At 40.5% G+C, this 22498-nt stretch overlaps 2 protein-coding genes across 14 annotated transcripts in view; both read right to left on the reverse strand.

The window, feature by feature from the left end:
* ddx21 (DEAD (Asp-Glu-Ala-Asp) box helicase 21) overlaps positions 1-22498 on the reverse strand; it is a 151516-nt gene that overhangs the window by 73861 nt on the left and 55157 nt on the right. The gene's annotated exons all lie outside the window — the stretch shown is intronic.
* Positions 61-22498, reverse strand: part of vit (vitrin) — a 69685-nt gene continuing 47247 nt past the window's right edge. For 5 of the 13 annotated variants that reach the window (XM_057342863.1, XM_057342868.1, XM_057342862.1 and 2 more), the window contains 7 exons: positions 21930-21992; positions 21287-21337; positions 12412-12459; positions 10729-10794; positions 10492-10639; positions 1741-1844; positions 61-283 (listed from right to left, as the gene is read on the reverse strand). In XM_057342863.1, coding sequence (XP_057198846.1) covers positions 168-283; positions 1741-1844; positions 10492-10639; positions 10729-10794; positions 12412-12459; positions 21287-21337; positions 21930-21992 — 596 coding nt within the window. In that variant the 3' untranslated portion in view covers positions 61-167. Of the gene's footprint in view, positions 284-1740; positions 1845-9067; positions 9128-9302; positions 10640-10728; positions 10795-12411; positions 12460-21286; positions 21338-21929; positions 21993-22498 lie in introns of those variants that run through there. The other 8 variants (XR_008963602.1, XR_008963600.1, XR_008963601.1 and 5 more) reach the window with 8 other exon arrangements.

Raw genomic sequence — 22498 nt, forward strand, 5'->3', positions numbered from 1 at the left:
GCAGGGTTTAAGGGTTTAAAACCCTTAATTCCCATGTTATAAGGTTTTATTCATACCTTGTCAACAAAGTTTGCTTCAACCACATTCTGTTTTTCATTTTCATCTGGACCTTCAATGGTGACAAAAAAGATGTTGATGCCAGACTCTCTGGCCAGACGTGAGGCTTCCTACACTCTGTCCGTAGGCCAGCCGTCCACCAGGACCACAGCCACATTGGGCGCCCCACCTCTGTTCCCATTGGCATCACTGAAGAAATGCTTGTTGATGTAGGTGAGGGCCTTCCCTTAAATGACCACAGAGCCCAACTCAGTACAAAACAGCTTCAGTTCTTTCCGCCTTCCACCCCACAAACACATTCACATCTGTTTCAATTGCAGTACTGTTCTAAATCCTGCCCTTAAACGCTTCCAGAATTCAAGAGAAGGAGAGTGGGCAGCAGGACGGCACGCTAACTATTACTGTGATGCTGCAGTTATGTCCAAATAAAATATTCCAAAGAAATCTTATGATAAGGTGAAGCATATAGTGCCATTCACCTCTGTTGTCGTAGCACAGTAAACAAAGGGGTGAACCATGAGGGACTAGTGTTTTTCAAACACAGTTTTTTACTTGTATTAGATTTTGTTCATTACATGTCTTGCTTGAAAAGTTTTTTGTTCGATTTCTGTTTAAAGGTGTTTCGGAAGTGTTTAATGTAGTGTGTAAAGGACTGCGATTCTGTTTAAACACCACACCAGAGGCCAGTTGTTCATTGGGTCAAATCTAAAAAAAAGAAACGGATTGTGAATTTGGATTAGATAACAAAATTCAATCTAGGTTTTATCAAATTGTCAGTTTGTGTTGTTCAAAGTTTTCAGTAAAACTGAGATGTGTTTGAGCAAAAAAAAAAGAATTACTAGATACAGATCCCAGCAAAAGGGTGGATTTCAGGAACCAACATATAATATACAGTATGTATAAACACAAACATTTTTATCTTTGCTCTTGATTAGTTTACCTGTTAAAATAATAAGTAGACATTAGGCTGCCTATTAAGCCTACAGTAAAGAAAAATAGATTTTGGTGCAAAATACTTTGAATTGAAAGTGTTTTAATCAGTGTTTGAAAACTACATTGGCACCAGTGATATACCACTCAAGAGTAGTTCTTTGCCTGGCGAACGCTGGAGAACACAATGCAAAACTGTATTGACTAAATGCAAAAGCACTGCATACATACTGTATATTTTTTGTATGTCTCTATAGGGCATCCGTAGAGCATTAGTAATCCAGATTTGGTCATCTGAAAAAGTGTGTATTTGGATCAGGTTGATCTAATCCAGTTTTGATTTGAAGAACTGACACAAAAGTAAAACGGATTACCTGATCCTAAATAGCAAAAGATCATTCTGATCCGGATTATTTCCTTTTGAACAACTGGCCCCAGCAGATCAAGTTTTATCCTCAAGCTATCTTTGCATTCGTGGCTCTGTGAGAGATGACGGCTGCTGTTTTACAGAAACCCTCTGTCAAATTAAAGTGAGAAGCAGACTCTATCTATAACACAAAGCAGAAAGCCAATGACAAAGCTAATCTCTAGGTTGGATAAACCTCAGGCGTGTGGTCATCTTAAAGAAATCTCCACAGACGGCCTCTAGCCCTTTCATTTAGACACAGTTTTCAGCTCCGGTTTAGAAGTGAAATGTGTAAACAGGGTACAGTTTACTGTTTGTTGTCTGTATCAGAACTGTTATTCACTCACCCACGTTAGAAAGGCCACCCTTCTGGACTATTTTACTGATGGCTGGTTTCAAGTCTTTGGAGTTGGAAAACTGTTTCAGACTGAATTCTGTCACTGCATCGTCCCTGAATGAGAAAATTCACAATATTTTTGACACAAACGTTTAGTAACGTGCAATATCAATGTACTGAGAGAATCGAAAATGTGAATACCACTAAAATGTGGTGAGGTGTATCAGAGTGTAACGGCTTCTGCAATGAGAAAAATGTAGCACGGGCTTGATTTTGTCCTTTGGGAATTGATTGGATTGTTGGATGTTGGAAGCCTGGCCATTGGACAGTCAGTATAGTCCCACCCTCAGGCCGAGAGCTACGTCATGTAGAACAGAGATTTCGTACGGAGGGGGAGTTTATGATTTATGAATATAGCCTTATACATGTCTACAAACCAATAAGCCAAAAAGACTAGAAAATTGTGGCACAACACTCCCTGTCTCTTCTAATAGGACTAAAAAGAAAACAAATAAAAAGATCTAACCTAAACCCTAACCCACAGATGAGATCTCTTCTATATATTAATTATTTCTCCTAGACATCAATGAGATGAAATTGAGAACAAACAGGAACTTATTTTGGCCAACGAAAACTTTTACGAAGTCTTGATGTTGTATCTTTTGGGTGTCTAATAAAATAGGTTTTCATGCCTGATTGTTCCAAAAAACAATAGGTTACTGTCGTAACCCTGGTTCTTTGAAACATCGAGTGGAGAGATCCACCTATGGGAAGGGCATCTGTACCTGACGTCTGTAGAAGCATCCAATTGCACCAAGTCTGGCTAGACAGACAGGAGCATGAGCCCTATGCCAGGTGAGGACCCGCCCCCTCACCTAATGCATAAAGGCTACTGCACGCACTACCTTTCCTCAGTGAGCATATTCGCTTCTTGTGCAGCAAGCGGGGCATACTTGGTGGATCAATCCACCCGATGTTTCAGAGAACCGGGGTTACGACAGTAACCTATTGTTCTCTATCATCAACTTGTTAAGAGATCCACCTATGGGAGAATGAGAGCAGGGTTCAGAGCGAGCCCGAAGGGCAGAATTGTGATTTCGTAACACATGCCCTGGTAGGCGAAACAAAGAAATTTCCTGTGCGGAGGATATATGCTTATGTGGAAAAAAGCATCTTTCAGATCGACTGATGTGAACCAGTCTTTTTGATGAATTGAACGAGAGAGAGTGCCGTGCGTAAACATTCTGAAATTGTATTTCCTTAAATGTTTGTTCAACACTGAGGTCCAGAATAGGATGAAGGGAGCCGTCCTTTTTCGAGACTAGGAAATAACGAGAATAAAACCCCTGGTTGTACTGATGCAAGGGAATCACCAGTACCGCCCCCTTCTCGAGAAGGGAGGAAATCTTGTCTTTCAGAACAGAAGAGAGGATTCTGCTGAAGCACGTTTTTTTTTTTGGCAAACTGGAGCATGTAGCCCATCATAACAGTGCGAATAACCAATTCGGGGGCTGACACAGACTGCCAAGCTGACACATACGCAGAGCTGCCGGCCCGACCGGACTGCTCATTCGTGATGCAATGGCGTCATCTAGCGGACAGACTGGCAGCGACATGCGGGACGTCCGAGAAACGGCTGCAGAGAGCAGAGCGTTCACTCTCGGTGTTTGGTATTGTTCTTGATTTTTTATTTTTGAAACACAGTGGGGCCGAAGCCTTTATTGAGTGTATGAGGGGTGATTTGTGCAAACTGTGAAGAGGCTTTGGTTGAGCACTTTTTGACAATGGCAGGGCACTTGTCACCACTGATTTTCCCTCCAGCTCTGGAACAGGGAACTGGGGAGGGGGGTTGTGTATGGGGTACACCTGAGGGTGGGCACCCAAACACGGAAAAAGGGGCCCCTTGGGTTGAGAACTTTCCCATCTTGGGTAAAGGAGGAAAAAAACCTGGACAAGAAGCCCCTGAAGGGGCATATCAGGTATGCCTCTGTCTTTGGCCATCCGAAGTGGTGGGGTTAGGAGGCTTCTTTGCTGCGGCATAAGAGGACTTACCCCCGGGCTTAGGTGGCTGGTTAGCCTGCTGGCTAGGCTGCTGGCTGGGTTGCCTGTTACGGGGCTTGTGTTTGACTGCATTATTGAACGGCCGATTTAAGGCAGTGGCCTGAAGGGGATGAGAGGGAGCCTGGCGTGGAGCTTCCTGGGCAAGCACAGCTTAAACGCCTCATCCTACTTCTTATCATTGCAGCATTGCTGCATTAGGGCAACCGTTGGACCGAAGAGAGACTGGCCAGGCTCTACCGGGGCTCCTGCAATGCGCCTTTTCTCACTGTCGGGCAGACCAGAGAGATTTAGCCAGAGGGGTTCCCCATAACTGAAAAATCCATAGAACGTCCACTGGCCTGGACGGGCATTACGCAGAACCAGAATATTAACAGTGACGATCTCTTTCCAGAGAGTAGGCGATGGAGAGCCTTCATCCGGGTGCTTACTTATGTCCTCCAAAAACTCAGCCTGGTAGGCTGAGAGGAGGGAGGAAACAATTAGCGCTCGTACCGACAGAGCAGACGCTTTGTACGAGGTCTGGAAAACGGAAGCTGTAAAGCAGTCCATCTTATTTGGGAGTGCTGGCTTGGGGGGAGCCAGAAGAACTCCCTGAGAGGGGCTGAGGTGTCTAGCGATGGACGGCTCGATAGTGGGAGGGTTGCACATACCAAGTGATTCCATATCCTTAACCTCCAGACCCGTTAAGCCGTGCTTCAGGTCGAGCGGGTCATTCCAAAAATGGCGCATGTGCTTCGTGCACGTGGGGACAATCGGCAGGAGCTGTTTCCGTGGACCAGCCGGGGGGCCCGAGGAGCTTGCCGTCATAAATGTCCCTCTCCTGATCGGCGGTATTCTGGAGAGCCGGCCAATCGATGCCGAGCCGAGCGGCAGCTCGCTCACACACCTCGAAGGAGGATCGCGTGCGGTTGTGCAGTTGTGCCGTTAACTGGAGGAACTTGGACAGACGGGATGGTGTCCTCGTCCTCCGAGCCATCGAGCAAAGAGGGATCTTCATCCTCACCCGAGCCGGCAGGCTCACCATGAAATGACAAAACACCGGGTAGGATATCGTCGAGTAAACCCTCTTCAGCCTGGTCGGTTCAACTGAGAGATGGCAGAGTCCGGGAGGCCCCCAGATCTGCCCCGCTATCGACCGCTTCAGCATCCGAGTCGCACTGTTCATCGGCGCACTGGGTAGAGGCAATCTTAATGTGGCGCCTAAGGAGCCTCTTAGGTAGGGCGAGGCAATGGCTGCAGTTTTCTGGCAGCGAAAGTGCTTCTTCGGCGTGCTTAAACCCTATACACACGACGCAATAGGGATGAGTATCCCTTGCGGCGATAAGGGAGCCGCAGGTGGCAGGGCATGCACGCGACTGTGGGTCCAATGGGGGAGCAGATCGTTTATCCATGCGGAGCGTAGAAACAGGCGGGCAGCCTGGTAATTGAAAGGGTGGCAAGCGTGGGTGGCAAGCCGACCAACTGAAGATAAATAGCAACCAACCGTAAAATCCTGACAACACGCCTAGCAAAGGCTGATCGGAGATATGTCCTTCTGTAGGCCAAGTGAAGTCAGACAAGCACAGTAAAAGCTGTGGAGCAAAGAGGTCGCGAGAGGCGAATGTCAATTGAGGAAAGGTAGCGCGTGCAGTAGCCTTTATGCATTAGGCGAGGGGGCGGGTCCTCACCTGGCATAGGGCTCGCGCTCCTGTCTGTCAAGCCAGATTGGTGCAATTGGATGCTTCTACAGAGGTCAGGTACGGATGCCCTTCCCATAGGTGGATCTAGAAACGAGATGATTATAGAGAACAAGCTATACTTTACCATATTGCAACATCTGTCCTAACCATGTCTATTTAACGTCTCTCTTATCAAAACGCTCTGGGCTGCGTTTCCCAAAAGGATCGTAAGCCTACGATGGTCGTAGCTCCATTAGCGGCAATGGTTCTAAGATCAACTTTGTGTTACGATGCTTTTGGGAAACGCAGCCCTGATTGGTTAAGATGACCCAGTCTGTCAGGTTACCCGCTCGGAGCTCTTTATGTAACAGGCTTTAGGAAGGTTTGACATAAGTCAGATCAACACGCAGATTGATAAGAAGCATTTTTACACCACACCGGTTACATAAACAGGAATAACAGGGGCGTCAGTTCTGCCTTTTAAGTTTGAGCCCAAGTTGGATAATGAAACAAGCAGATCGACCAGAGGCACATTTGCAAAGAGGACTTCAAAGGACGAATTACCAGAAAAACTTAAATCTTAATTGCAGGGCCAGTTATTTAAAAGTAATTTGATTGAATTTTGACTTTTGGATTGCTTTTGAACAACCCATTTTTAAGATATGATCCAATCCGATAGCCGAAATCCAATCAGATCACTTTTGAACAACTGGCCCCGGAAAATCAGGATTATACAGATCCCATCAAAAGGCTGGATTTCAGGAACAAAACAATGTAATTATACTTGGAAACTGGTAAAAAAATACAACATTTCTTTCATGCAATATACACACAGACATACTATTATTTATATTGATTAGTTTACCTGTTAAAATAATGCATGTCAAGTAGACATTAAGCTGCATATTAAGCTTTTCAGTAGCTGACAGTAAAGAAAACACAGATTTTGGTACCATAAAAGAATCCCGATTTAAATGTGTAGTATTTTTAAACTACATTGGCAAAACCATCATTGACAAACCAGTCAAAAGTGGTTATTTGTGGTGAACGCAAAGTCTCTCGGGTGAAATCAATGCAACCATTTCCTGAGTGAAAGCAAAAGCATTGAACTATGTTTGTTTTGTTTTCTATCACCTTGTTCCTTTAGGGCAGTGTATTGTACTCGTCAGACCCACTCTGAATGTTGGTTACTATGTTAATTAATCTCCCAAATTAACACACGAAACAACTGATGATTTGAATCAGCTGTTCTATATAGGGAGACATCAAAAACATTCTGGGGGGACATGGACCAGGGTTGGGAACCACTGATTTAGGGTTTCCGTAGAGCATTAGCAATCCAGATTTGGTAATCTGATAGTGTATATTTGAATCTGCTTTGATTTGAAAAAAAAACACCTCAAAGGTAAAATGCTTTATTTGATCCTCTATAGCAAAAAATGGGATTTACAAATCCTGATCATTCTGATCCAGATTATCACATGTTTTGAACAATTGGCCCCAGAGCTAACGGTAGTAAATAGAGGCTTACAAAAGAGTGAAAGCAAGCACGCACCTCAGCCATGACAACAACACACAACTTCAGCGGCTCTTCATCTGATCTAAAGCAGCTCAACAAGGCCTTGCCCTTTGTTGCGTGCTCCCGGGGGGAGGATTTACGTAGTAATCTATGATGTCACTAACCCTACAAGCCATTTGTTGTAGTCCTTAAATAGCGATTATCTCCATTTGCAGTGAAGTTTGAGGATCTTTTTTATGTTCAAACAACAACATTATACACTATTTTAAACGGACGGTTCATCCAAAAATGAAAATTCAGTCATGAATTACTCACCCTCTAGTTGTTTGAAATCTGTATACATTTCTTTGTGCTGGTGAACCCAGAGAATTTTATTGGAAGAATGTTTTAAGGCACCATTGACTACTAGGGGTGTGATGAGATCCAACTGGTCTTGTGAGAACACAATTTCCTTACGCAATTGGCATGATGAAGTGCTGGGCTCGAAATTGCGACCATTTTAGTCGCAAATGATCCATAAATTTAAACTGTGCGACCTCAAAATATATTTGGGAGCATTTGTGTGAATGCACATTTTGTTGTGGTGCGACGTGTTTTCATTACTGTACAGAACACACTAATAACTGCACAAAGTATGTGGGTGATGTGAGCTACAGTGACCGGCCCGGCCATTCATAGACAACATGATTTTCCATCCCGCGGTGCTACTTTCTCACCGTTTTTCTATGTAAACACATGCTAGACGGACGGGTATCAACCTTCATGCCTCGCACATAAAAACACTATTTACGGTGGTTCGTGCTGCCAGCAGTGCTTTGGGAGCGTGCAGCGCTAGGCTGAACTGCATCTGGGCTGACTGTACCATTAGTAGAGGATAGCAACTGCAAGTTCACATTACATTATTTTAAATACATTCAAAGGCAAACCTCTTTAAAAGCGGACCATCTGTCTCTTACATATGTGCAATGTAAGCATTAAACATGATGTGTTTATGTAGTCTTAACTGTTTCTCTGAAGGCTATGAGGGTTCAGTCAGTGGAGGAAGGAGGATTGACAGTGTGATATGATATGATCGCCATCTCTGCTAACACGTGAGGCCTGTATCACAAAGCTGTTTCGGTTTTTACCCAGGTAAATTCACGTTTAGTTTGAGCATACTCTGAGGTTTCGGGCTCAAGAAGGTGGATTGGTTTTGAGTGGGTTTTGTCGCCATGGAAAGAGGTCGCAAACCAAATCTGAACCAATCAGCTCTGAGAAAAGTAACGTATATCTTACGCTGTGATGCCCATGTATCTCTCGTTCCAAATTTAAAAAAAAAAGTTTAAAGTGAAAAGATGTAAGAGAGAAAATCTTTTGCTGCTAAGTGTTTATTTGTTTTGTATATTTACATTTATTAATTATAATTCAAACACATTCATATAATTATTATGAGTTGATAATTAATATTTATTAATTAATATTAAACATAGCATTTCAATTAATATAACTATATTTGTATAAAACCAAAATTTTATATATACAGGTAAAGCTTTTTAAAGTAATGAAGCATACATATTATCTTTAGATCTGTCATGGCTCTGCTTCATTTAGTCATGTTTTTCTTGGTCCTGTAGCAGAGCCATGACAAAGTCTTTGGTTATGTGTGGAGAGAAACATATTATTGTCCTTTTGACAATAATATGCGTTCTCTCCAGTGTCTCCTCATTGGCCCGCTCCTCTCGTTTCCTTGTGATCTTTCCCTGAGTGTTTGATTACCCACACCTGCCCCATGTCGTTATCCCTCGTTTGTGTTTCCTATATATACCCTCTTGTTTCTTTGTCTTGTGTTGGTGGATTACATGTGGATGTTCGTGTACCTGTGATGTCGTGTTGTATTCCAAACCTGTCCAAATCGATGTTCCTTGTTCCCACCGTGAGTCATTGTTGGTCTTGTTTATGTTAGTTTAAGTCAAGTGTTTTATAGTCTAGTTAATAGTCCTTGGTTCCTGTGTTTTCCTGATATTATTTATTCCCATTGTCTTTGTCAGTGTTTTTCCCCATCGAGGGAGTTTTTGATTTGTGTTTATATTTAAAATAAAATACCCCTGTTAACCCCTTACCTGCCGTTGCCTGCACTTGGGTTCTTCCACCTCGTTTCCTGACAAGATCTTATTGTAAACCTATATAAATAATTTAAATTCAGTTGATTGTGTATTGATATAGTCAGTAGCTGCCTTCTCAAACGTTCACTGCAGCAGTGGTTATTCCTGCCTTGTTAATGTGTTTCAGTTCATGACATTTTTTTCATAATGATCTTTCATTTTCAACAGAAAAGTGAATTGCGCTGATACTCACGAGAAGTCAATCAAACTGATGATGCTTTCCATGTTCCGTGTGATTGGCTGTTTGCCGCATGTCACACTTTCAGGGTGCACGTGCCTCACGAACTCTGATCAAACCTGAGTTGACAGAGAAAGTTTATACCAAGCGTCGTGCTACAGCTGAAATTGATCTAAACCAGGTTGGGTTTGTCTAGTTTTGTCAACTCAAAAGTTACTGTTCAACTCAGTGTTTGTTCACCTCGCTTCGTGATACAGTCCACAGCACTGTGCAAAAGCATATAGAGAAAACAACCACAGCTCTTTATAAAAGCTACGACTGTTGAGAAAACAAAGCATAAATTTTGTGCAATTACTGTCTGTCATTTGAGTTTGTGACAAAACATTTTGCAGTGTTTACATATTGTTTAATAAGTTTAATGTGTTTCATAAAGTACAAGTTGATTTTATAATGACTGCATTTTTTGCATTTTAAGGTGAATAAAATACAAATTTTCCCTATATATTCCATCGTTGAGGATTTCTTTAAAATAGTCAAAAAATCTAGTCGTGTCTCGTGAGAAGTGTCTCATCACAACCCTATTGACTACCATAGTAGAAAAAAATTAAATGTAAGGTGCCCCAAGTAGAAGGTGTTTCCTACTATGGTAGTCAATGGTGCCTCAGAACTGTCAGTTTCTAACATTTTTCCAAATATCTTTGTGTTCAACCGTTTGAAACTGCAACTTGATGGTGAGTATGGTTGTTTTTGGGTGGACTATCCCTTGAAGTTGTAAAAGTGAAAGCAAATCTTATGACACCTCTAAGACTTATCTGTATCTCAGATATTTCTCCTGAGAAAAAGAACCAGACATCTCATAACATCTGAGTTTCAGAAAAGATCACAAACTGAGCTCAGATTTGTCAAGTCTGCAATCAAAATCCAAAATCTATTCTCATGAACATAGCAACCGGAGAGTTTACCTTGAGAGGAAACAGCAGAAGAAAAGGCCAGTGTCTGTTTCTGCATTGATGTGTGCAGAGCAGAGGACAAAGAGCTCAACACGAAGCATGAGACTCAAATCTTCAAAATCGTTTCAAAGCAACACACACATTTAACAGTACGTGATTGTAATAATATCATGTTAAATGTTATATAGGTGACAATACCTTCATCAAATGCACTCAAAATCATGAATACCAAAGAAAGAAAAGCACGTTATTACCCATACTGAATGATGCCCATCATGGGTCCAGCTATACCCCCATTCATGACCTGAGAGACCTCCACCAGAAAATCTTTCTGAATCTTAAAGCGCCGCTTGCCAATGCTCCAGCTGCCATCCATGAGGAATGCCACATCCACTTTACAGGCTACAAACAAAGCACCAGAATCATGAAGTCAAGTCTAGAGTCTACAGTAGAACGCCCAAGCTGTGATTGAACAACATGAAGGAATGTACTTGGATCTCCTTGAGTCATGATCTCGGGCGCTCTGGCTGCTGGTTCCTGCCCTCGAACACTGATGCCTGAACACAGAAGATTGTGAACACGTTACCAGTCACACAAAGACACACACATACAGTACATGCACATGTCTCTTTTCCTAAACAATAAGAGGGATCAGTGCTTTTGTTTTGGTACTTCCCATTGATAATCAGTTTTACATTTCTAAAGCAGATTTAAAAACAAAAACAAACAAAACTTGGTTTAAAAAAAATCTGGTTTTCAAACCATGCTTGCTGTAGTAAAGTCATGGTTTTGCCAATAGTAACCAACCAACTGGTTCATATTTGTAAGGGTTGAGGACATGGCCACAATGTTTCTGGGACTTTGGCGCTTCAATGCAATGTTACGCTGACCAAATGAAGACTAACTGGTGACGTCTTCAGGACGTACTGTGTTTGCTGGGTGTACGTTTGAGCTCTCCTGTGCAGCAGGCTTGAGCAGCTGCCACTTTGGCCCTTAATGCCGAAAGTGCCCTTTTGTCAAGGCAAAAATATATATTTTATTAATCAAAGGCTGCACAATAACTATTTGTAAAATGAATGAATAATAATTTAGCCCTAAATAAAATGACCCACGTGATGACCTTTCACCTGTCGACCCCTCACATTCAGACGCCTTCAGTAGATTAGTGCATTTCCAGCATACAAAACTGTTCGCCGCTGCTGGTAAGTGGTGTTTTCAGCAGAGCGATGTGCCCTTGTTTACTTATTAATGTATTTATTATTATTATAAGAATTTTACAAGAACGCCGTGAAGACAGCAGGAGTGGCTGTTGTGTGTGTAGCCTGCTCTGCTCTGAACTGAAGTGACGTGAGCTGCAGCTAATGTTGCTTCTACACACAGCGATATAAACAAAGGCGCATGTTCACTTCTTCAATCGATATTTGCTGTTTGGGGGAGAAAAGGTTCACGGGTGTCAGGGGGTCTGGTCTTTTTCTGTTATTTGACTAAAACTAATAAGACTTTGAAGTATTATTATTACAGTATTTTTCCTGATAAAACAGGCTTATTTTAATTTTCTCGACATCAGCTGCTCCCTGTAAGTGATGTCAGCCCACAGTGTTTTAAAAATACTGCCTACAATCTTACAATACAATATGTCATGATACAGTGGACACGTCCTACACAGTTTACTATAACAGCTGTTATTCTGTATAACAGAGAAGGTTGGACAACTTCATTCACTTCAGTTTCTAATCCCAGACTTTTAATACTGTAGGTGCAAATCAAATATTTTTAAACTTTTAAACATTAGAGCGGTCTTTTCTGTTCTGTTTCTTTTTCAAAACTGCATTATGGCATTTGCTGCTGTATCAATACAGAAGTATGCGTATTTATACATGAATCAGCAAGGTATGCATCGCGATACACAGTATTGCTGTATTGATGTCGTGAGCACAGCCCTATTTAAAGCCTTGTTCCTTGTGCCCCTTTTATACTTTAAGTACCTGCCCCTTTAAAAGTCTCTGCACGACCATGCCTTCCGAGAGAAGCTTTGACTCGTGGGATATATGTTGTAGTAGTAGTAAAAATAGCAAAGACATGAAGAAGTTGTTAACCTGTCTCTGGATGTTGCTGATCATAACACTGAACGTGAAAGCTTTGATCTGTGGGACTTGGAAAACAAAGATTCTCACCTGACTCCAACGGGTTTGAATCAGGCTCCCATGATTCAGTTGGTGCCTCTGTGACAACAACAACATTTATTACACAATTATAACAAACACCACAGAACCTTTGAATCCAGCCATTCAAATGGCATTCAATGGGGTATACAAGTCATCCATGTATGGAAATTATGTTGTGAGTTCAAAATAAATGAAAAATAAGTGATGTTGTCATACTTTGTCATCTTCAATGAATTTGCAAAAATGTTATTCTGACCGTAAACCATTTTCCAACATGTCAAACATTAAGACTTGTGCTGTCAATCGATAAAAAAATTAACCCTATTAATCACACATTTGTTTTTGGAAATTAATTACGATGAATCGTGCTTCATTTTACATGACATTAATGTTTTAAAATATACTTTTAGATTCTAATAACTTCACATTAATGTAGAAACAACACAGTCTATTTCCTAATATTTATTTTCTGTCACATCATTTAATAACTGAAAACCTGCATCACTGATATCAGTACTATTACTGATGTATCTATAAAATTATTTTGTCCTAATTTTAACATTAAGTATAATTGAGAGCTGTCAATTTTAACATTTATTAGGCTTTAAAAATGGTTTTAATTTAATTGAACTTTAAACAATCTTTACATGCCCATTATAATTTAATATCTGTGCTCTAACAGGTTGGAAATATACAGAAATTGAAATTTCTCAAACACTTTACAGTCCTGGCCGCTAAATTCTACATTAAATACAGAGGAATTCTGATTAAAGCTACAAAACACGTTGAATTCTTTTCTTTTGCAGTGGCGGTTGTAGACTACAGTAGCTGGGGGGGACTGGGTCCAGGCAGGGGCCACTTGTGCTTTTAGGTGGCACACTACAGTTTATTTTCAGGATTTTTTTATTTTAGATAATGTCATGCATCATTCTGTTTTCTCTAGAAGTAAACTAATAAGCAAATAAGCTAATAAAACAAATTCAACTCAAGGCATTTTCTGCATCTTTAAGTTAAATAATACATGAACGTAAAACAACTGACAAAAATCAACTTAACCATCTGAATAACAAATCCATAACAATAGGGTATATAACTAGATAGTAAAGTTTAATTTGCATAATGCTAAAACAATTAGCATGTTGTTCACTAGGGATGCCACAATACTCAATATAATATTGAACCGTTCGGTACGACCTCCACGGTTCAATACGTCTAAGTGAACTGCGTTTTTTCCAGTTTTGCGTTTAAAATTTTCCATGTGCTTAATTACACTGTGAACTGGCTCTGTCCGTGTTTGTCTGTATGCGGAGATAAATAAACACATCCCCACGAGTAATATCTAATAGCGATTGGTGGTCGGGTGGTGAGGCGAGACTGCCTGCAATGAGAAGCCATGTGCTGTTGAGTATAATGCTGACGAACAGACACGGGCTGGCTTTACTGTATGCCTGTTGTACTAAAGTGATAATGTCCAAATTTGGCACATCAAGAATGTATTTTTACACTGCATATGAAAGCAGCACGTTCGCGTTGCTCTCAGCACATGCAGAAAGAGCATTTACAGCACCATGCCAAAGTCCATTTAGCCTCCAAGCAGCTATTTAGCATTGAATTTCTTCAAATTTATTGCAATGGCAGTGGCGCACCTTGTTAATACATTATCTTTGGCCTTTCCCATTGAGCGCTGGTGTTTGCAGTGTTGCTTCTATTACAGCAAGTTTTGCATTACGTCATTTTAAATACTATGATGCGCAAAACCTCTTCAATAAGCTTATTTTACTGGCATGTTGATGAACAGTAAACCAAAAACTGCTGTGAGCTGCCAGTATAAATCTATTTTTTCAATACACCAGGAATTTGTACAAGTTGATTTTTGCTTAAAGATAATAAAATAAGTCAAGTAAAATAAAGAGAATTTCAGTCAAATAGTTTTTTTTCTTCTCAAGTTTTTACTGTTCCTGTCACATAAGCATAAAACAATGAAAAACACTTTAATGTGCCGAAGCCATCAGAACCGAACCGAACCGGAAACCGTAGGCGAAAAACCGAGGTTTATATCAAACCGAGGCTGTATTGTTGCATACCTATTGTTAACTATATGCTAACATGATTAACATGATGTTAACACAATTACCATGTTGCTAGCATGATGCTAATGCGATTAGCATGTTGCTAGAATGTCACTTATATGATGCTAGCAAAAATGTGCATGTTTCTAACGTGATATTAACACGAATAACATGTTCTTATCATGATGTTAACACCATTAACATGATTGCAATGCGATTAACGTGTTTTTCTATCATGATGTTAACATGATTATCATGTTTGTTAGCATGATTACCCTGTAAATGTAAATGTAGATATAGGTCTTGTTAAACGGTTGCTAAGCTAATCTTTTTAATGCTATGGGCGTGGCTTGGCAGATGCCAATTGATGATGCTCCACGCCACAAGTGAGAACGAACCAACCTCCATGTCTCTACGATGTTCTGATTGCAGAGACATAGGTCTTGCTAAGTTAATCTGTTTTATTGCTATGGGCCTGGCTTTAAAACTTCATGAAGATCCTGAGAGATTGATTGGTGCCTGAGTTAAATGAACCCACGCACTTGTCTCTATGACATTGTGCTGCAAAGATATCCACCTAGTTCTTTTATAATGGCAGTCTATGGTATTGGTTGCTAGGCTGCTGTCAATGGTTGCTAGGGGCATAGCTTCATAGCTTCATTAAAATTCTTGAGCACTGATTAGTTGCCTAAGTAAAATAAGCCCACCCAATTGTCTCTACGACACTGTACTGCACAGATATCCATCTGGGCATATTTCCTGCCCCATTATAAATCAATGGGGAATTTCAGGGGGCTCCCACGCCCCAGGGGTACAAATTACACCCCTGATCTTCACTTTGGCAATGTTAACGTATATTTGTGCACAATCTCTCCCCACTGCCTCAAGCACGAAAGTACCACAGTACAGACAGGTGTACTTGGGTTTTTCCACATGGATGGGTCGTGTTTGGGCTGTACAGTCTCACAAAATGAACATTTCTGAATGATTGTGTGAAATTGTGACTAAACAACACTCAAAATACTGAATGTGTTCATGATGAAAATGCGTTTGCACGCGTATGAGAAAGTCTACATGAGACACTCGGCATAGCGAGCTCACCACCTAATAAGGCAGAGAATATTCTGCGAGATGTTCTAACAATGTAGCTACTACTTCTATCGTCTACAGACACCTAATAATCTTAAGAAACACTTAAGCCATTTCTGTCTTTGTGCTCTAATTCATGTGCATGCGATTTAATGCTTTTATCAGCTCTGTCTGCAGCCTCACATCAACGCACGTACACCTGGCTCCAACTTCACGCAATGACGCTGTATCGGGGAGGGGGCGTGGCCAGCTCGAAATGCATTCTCAATCCACATTGAAATTTGCAACACTCGTATCTCTCACGGAGGAGATCGGAAGCAAAAAAGTTAACGAATATTAGCCCGGTTCTGTCAACCTTGCACTGGTTACCTATAAAGCATCGCGTTAACTTTAAAATCTTGCTTATTACCTATAAAGCCTTACATGGTTTAGCTCCTCAGTACTTGAATGAACTCCTTTTGTATTACAGTCCTTCACGTGCATTACGCTCTCAGGCGTCCTGTCAGTTGGTAATACCTAGAATTTCAAAATCAAGTGCAGGTGGTAGATCCTTTTCCTATCTAGCGCCTAAACTTTGGAATAGTCTTCCCTGCACTGTCCGGGAGGCAGACACACTCTGTCAGTTTAAATCTAGACTAAAGACGCATCTTTTTAATCTTGCATACACTACTCTTCCATAATATAAATCTTCTGAGGGTTTAGGCTGCATTAGTTAGATCAACCGGAACCAAAAACACAACTGATGTACTTGTTGCATCAAAGAGTCAGAACAGTACTCTACTCTCAGCCAGTCTTGTCTCATTGTTCCAAGGTTACCACAGCGAGCAGGATGCAGTTCATGGCCTGACCTGATGGTAGAGCGGAGAATGGGAAGTGGGGACCTGACAAGAGCTGAGATGATAGAGCTGGATAAAGAAGGACGCGGTCTCTTGACATGTCTTCACCACAAAACTTCAAATGCTATTAGATTATTAATGATAATCTTAAACTAAATTTATTTTATTATTAAGTTTATTTATTTTATTTAGCCTTGTTGTGCAAGTTCTCTGGAGCTTGTGCAGAGGCAGCAGCTTTTGCCAGAGGGGAACTGGAATCCCCTGGTTGGGCCTGGGTTCTCCTGAGGTTTTTTTTCTCGATTAGAGTTTTGGGTTCCTCGCCACCGTTTGCATACTGTTTTTGCACTATCTGCCTGACCGGGGGGGCTGCTTTAGAATCTTAAAGTTTTACTTAATTAATATTGCATATAGGAATTTATTATCTGTTATATTTGACCTGTGCTTCTCTCTCCTTTATCCTAAATGTGTGCTCTCACTGAGCGTGTGTGTGTGTGCGTACTTGTCTGTGTACGTACGTGTGTGTGTGTGTGTGTGTGTGTGTGTGTGTTGTGTCTGTGTGTGTGGTGTGTGTGCGTGTTGTGTGTGTGGAGTGTTTTGTGTGTGGGTGTGTCTGTCTTCTGTGTTTTCAACCTTTTCTTGTTTTTGCAGGTACAACTTTGATTGTTTTGCTTGTAGTCAATGTGTCTCATGTACAGCTGCTTTGTAACAATGAAAATTGTAAAAGCGCTATATAAATAAAGTTGAGTTAGAGTTGAGTTGAGTATGCAAATGTGATGAGGGAAGTTTCCACTGGACTAGTAAGCATTTGTGTTAATAGTTGTGTGATTAAGAGTGCCGTTTTGCCCGACATGACGTTAAGTACATTTATTTATAGATACGATAGTGTGTTTGTTGTCACAGCGTTGAATTCCAGTTATGAGATTGAAATGCAGACATATCACCTTTTTCAGTGAATATCTTAAAGTTTTGATTTCAAATTATTGTGTAATTTAATCTTCAATGCAGTCAGCAGCAGGTTTAGATGCTGCCCATGCAGACCTGCGCTATATAGGCCGTCAACAATTCATTCTAGCACTCTCACACACTCACATTCTCCTCTCACACACTCACATTCTCCTTTCACACACATACATTTTCCCTCTCACACACTCACATTTCCTTTCACACACATACATTTTCCCTCTCACACACATACATTTTCCCTCTCACACACTCACATTCTCCTCTCACACACTCACATTCTCCTTTCCACATATACTTCCTCTCACACACGTACATTTTCTCTCACACACGTACATTTTTCCTCTCACACACGTCATTTTTCCTCTCACACACGTACATTTTTCCTCTCCAACTCACCCACACGACATTTCCCTTCACACTACATTTTCCTCTCCACACGTCATTTTCCTCTCCACACGTACATTTTCCCTCACACACGTACATTTTTCCTCTCACACACGTACATTTTTCCTCTCACACACGTACATTTTCCTCTCACACACTCAATTCTCCTTCACACACATACATTTTCCTCTCACACACTCACATTTTTCCTCTCACACACGTACATTTTTCCTCTCACACCTACATTCTCCTTTCACACACTCACATTCTCCTTTCGCACACACACATTTTTCCTCTCGCACACATACATTTTTCTCCTTTCACACTCACATTCTCCTTTCACACACACTCACATTCTCCTTCCACACACATACATTTTTCCTCTTGTGCTCAAATATTTTAACGCGCACATTCTAACGTTTTTCTCTTATATTCATATATTTTTACGCAACATTTATACATTTTGCTCTTATGTAAACGTATTCAAAGTATACATTTAGTATTAAAAATTATAAATGTATGTAAGAAGAAAATATATGTATGTAAGAGAAGAATGTATGTATGTGTGAGAGAGTATAGTGAAAACGGAAGGTGTATGATGGAAACGGAAGGCAAGTCATGCAGACGGCGCTTCCGTGTATCAAAACGCTGTAAAATGCGGTTTTTCTATAATATTAAAATCAGCAGCTCCTTTTCTACACAGTCAGCCCCTCCAATGAACAGAAACACCTGTGTAGTAGAATGTCGATCTGAATAACATTTCCTGTTTTTAATTTTATTGCGAATCATGTTTAGACTTTCATTGTGTGATATTTTTCCATTGGGCACGTTTTTGAGAGTGTGTACGTTCATGACTCTGTGTACGTTCATGTTTGTAAGTTGTCAGCCTCGGTAGCGAGTGGACCGCGTGCGCGGCAGCAGCACAGTCTCGCTTTTAACGACAGGAGTTCGACTCCACGGTCCGACCATATTCTTCGTTCCTTTTGAATTGTTTTATTGGGTCATGTTTTTAAATGTCGGAACACTACCCTCATGCTGACAACTGATTAAATGACAAGAAACGCTTATTAACAAGCCAACCGGTGTAAGGCCTTAATGCATGTAACAGCTGCGGGCTAAGTCTGCTTACTGTAGGCTACAGTGGCTGTTGTGAGTATGTTTTTATTGATTAAAAATTATTTCCCATACGAACGTGTTTGTTTTTCTATTTACATATAGACTGTACATGCTGCCTGCATTCAGTATAAAACGCTATAAGCGTTTGACGATCAAAAATCTAAAAATTATGGAGACTATTCACATACAGAAACAATAAGGGAAATGCTGACAAAAAACTATTTTTACGTTATTATTATATAGATTTTTTTTGATGACAAAAACGGCATTTTAAAGGAAAATATAGGCCTGTTTTTATAACTTATGTATTGGTAAATACAGAGCAACGAGCAGCAAAGGTGCAAATTACAACGAAACGTTTTTCCCTTCATGATAAAAGGATAGCCTATAGCCTACGTATAGCCATCTTAAGCTAAATTGTCAAACGAAAATGAAAGGCAATTGATTAGGCTGTTTAATGCACATTTACGGATTCTCAATTACAACGAAACTTGAAATGAAATAAAAACATTGTTCACACACAGTCGGCTAACTGTGCAGAACGTATACATTATATGCAACACAAAAGCACTGGATATTTAGGTTATAATACGCTCCATACACATCGAGCTGAGTTTCTTTATAGAAAAAACACGTGCTTTGTCGAGTAAAATAAATCATATCGAAATGATATGCCGGATGAGGAGAAACACTCTCCTCCGAGGCGCGCTGCTTCAATAGCCTATACCAAATACTGCCTTCTTTTTATAGAGGTTGCTAAGCGATCACGTTTGTTAAAAACGTTTTGTATTTTGGGATGGTTATTTTGACGAGGCAGGCGAGGCCGCATTCACTTATCTCAGTTTTAGTTTGGGACTTATGCATAACAGCATTATGTAAGTGATTTTGTTTAAGTGTAAGTGAGTCCGAACCTCCCATTTGCCTCTTTTTCCCATCACACATTAGATCGTAAAGACATTTATTTAGCCCGCAGCTGTTACATGCATTAAGGCCTTACACCGGTTGGCTTGTTAATAAGCGTTTCTTGTCATTTAATCAGATGTCAGCAGAGGGTAGTGTTCCGACATTTAAAAACATGACCCAATAAAACAATTCAAAAGGAACGAAGAATATGGTCGGACCGCGAAGTCGAATTCTGTCGTTAAAAGCGAGACTGTGCTGCTGCCGCGCACGCGGTCCACTCCGCTACCGAGGCTGAACTTACAACTAACGTCACAAGTCATGAACGTACACACTCTCAAAAACGTGCCCAATGGAAAAATATCACACAATGAAAGTCTAAACATGATTCGCAATAAAGTTAAAAACAGGAAACGTTATTCAGATCGACATTCTACTACACAGGTCTTTCTGTTCATTGGAGGGGCTGGACTGTGTAGAAAAGGCGCTGCTGATTTTAATATTATAGAAAACGCCGCATTTTACGGCGTCTTTGATACACGGAAGCGCCGTCTGCATGACCTGCCTTCCGTTTCCATCATACACCTTCCGTTTTCACTATACTCTCTCACACATACATACATTCTTCTCTTACATACATATATTTTCTTCTTACATACATTTATAATTTTTAATACTAAATGTATACTTTGAATACGTTTACATAAGAGCAAAATGTATAAATGTGTGCGTAAAAATATATGAATATAAGAGAAAAACGTTAGAATGTGCGCGTTAAAATATTTGAGCACAAGAGGAAAAATGTATGTGTGTGGAAGGAGAATGTGAGTGTGTGTGAAAGGAGAATGTGAGTGTGAAAGGAGAAAAATGTATGTGTGCGAGAGGAAAAATGTGTGTGTGCGAAAGGAGAATGTGAGTGTGTGTGAAAGGAGAATGTATGAGTGTGAGAGGAAAAATGTACGTGTGTGAGAGGAAAAATGTGAGTGTGTGAGAGGGAAAATGTATGTGTGTGAAAGGAGAATATGAGTGTGTGAGAGTGCTGGTATGAATTTCGGCTTGAACGGCCCCTCATAGCTAGACGTAGATCTGACGCCTTTCCCATTTATTCATTTACGACTTAATTTTACTCATAGTCAAGTCTACTTCATACTCAACAAAATTGGCTTCATAACATAATGTTGTGTGTTTTTGTTCTCTTCTAAATATTTTTAACATGTTAATCTGAAAAAAAATAAAATGCCTTATTTTTGACAGCACTAATTCAGACATAATGCCTTCGGTTTAGAAGGTTTTTCAGTCGAGTGATCCTTAACTTTTCCCCTGTAGTGTATGTCCAGAGAAACTTTCATTCAAGGTTAAAGCAGCTGGGCTACAGGGACATATTTTGTTATCACCCGGAACCTCTTTGCACAGCTTTGTACAGTAATTCATCAAATGTTTAGGATAGCCATATAGTCACTTTGTGTGTCGAGTGAGACATTTGGTTCTGCATGTGTGGTGTATGTGTGTATGTGTGGTCTTGAATACCTCTGGTGTGGCTTGTCTCAGACAGAAGCTTGTGCTCATCTGATTCAGGGGCTGAGAACAGAAATCAGGAAATCAGAATTATAAAGACTCTGTCAGAGATACACAAAAAGCCGTAATTATAGTAAGCTCAAGGCCAGGAATCCACCTGCAGCTTTATCTATCTGAATAGAGAAAGACTGAAATCTCCAAAACAGATGTTCCAATAACATATTCTGCATCAGGAAAAATGATCACGCTATGGACTATATGGAAAAAAAAGGTGTTGGGATGCCCCCTTCTAATGAACGGGTTTGACTACTTTAGTCATTTCCATGAGCACAAATCTTATATTCTAGAGAATTCTGTTTGGACAGGGCTCCTTTCTATTCCAACATGACAATGTCCCTGAGCACAAAGCACGCTTCAAAAAGAAATGATTGATTCAGTCAGTGTGAAATAACTGGTCTGCATAAAGCCTACAGCTGAACCCAGCTGAACACCATTGAGTCAAACACATCACCCAAACCCATCAATGACTTAAACTCAGGGCTACAGTCATTTCACAACAGGAAAGACCCTTATAAAGGAGTGATGAAAACAAAATTCTTTGAAATGCTACTGTATAGTGAAGTATATTTCAAATAAAACAAAAGATTGTACTTACAGTACTGTCCAAAGTTATGCAACCAGTGCTTGTGTTCTGTGTTGTCAGGCCCTGGCTCATGCGCTGCAGGGAAAAGCAGTTAGTACAGCCAGGTGCATTATGGGAAGCATGTGGGCCCATAATTGCTATGTGTGCATGTGTTTGCAAAGAATTAAGCCAACCTATCGCAAGCTGTGAAGAAAAGTTCATCGAGTTCAAAAAGGTGAACGATAAATGTAGAGCAGAAACAAATGCTACTGTACTGTACTGTACTGTACACATAAAAGTCAACGTTCCCTTCTGAAAAAACTATCGAAAAAGAATAGAAACCATCACAGAAATTCCAATGGTTTCCATTAAAGGTCCAGTGTGTGATTTTTTGGAGGATCTATTGACAGAAATGCAATATATTATACATAACTATGTGTTCAGAGGTGTATAAAGACCTTACATAATGAAGCGTTATGTTTTTATTATCTTGGAATGAGCTATTTCTATCTCATACACCGTGGGTCTCCTTACATGGAATTCACCATGTTGTTTCTACAGTAGCCCTAAATGGACAAACTGCTCTCCAATAGCTTTTTCCA

This window comes from Triplophysa rosa, linkage group LG9 (assembly GCF_024868665.1).
Source record: "Triplophysa rosa linkage group LG9, Trosa_1v2, whole genome shotgun sequence".
Taxonomy (NCBI): Eukaryota; Metazoa; Chordata; class Actinopteri; order Cypriniformes; family Nemacheilidae; genus Triplophysa; species Triplophysa rosa.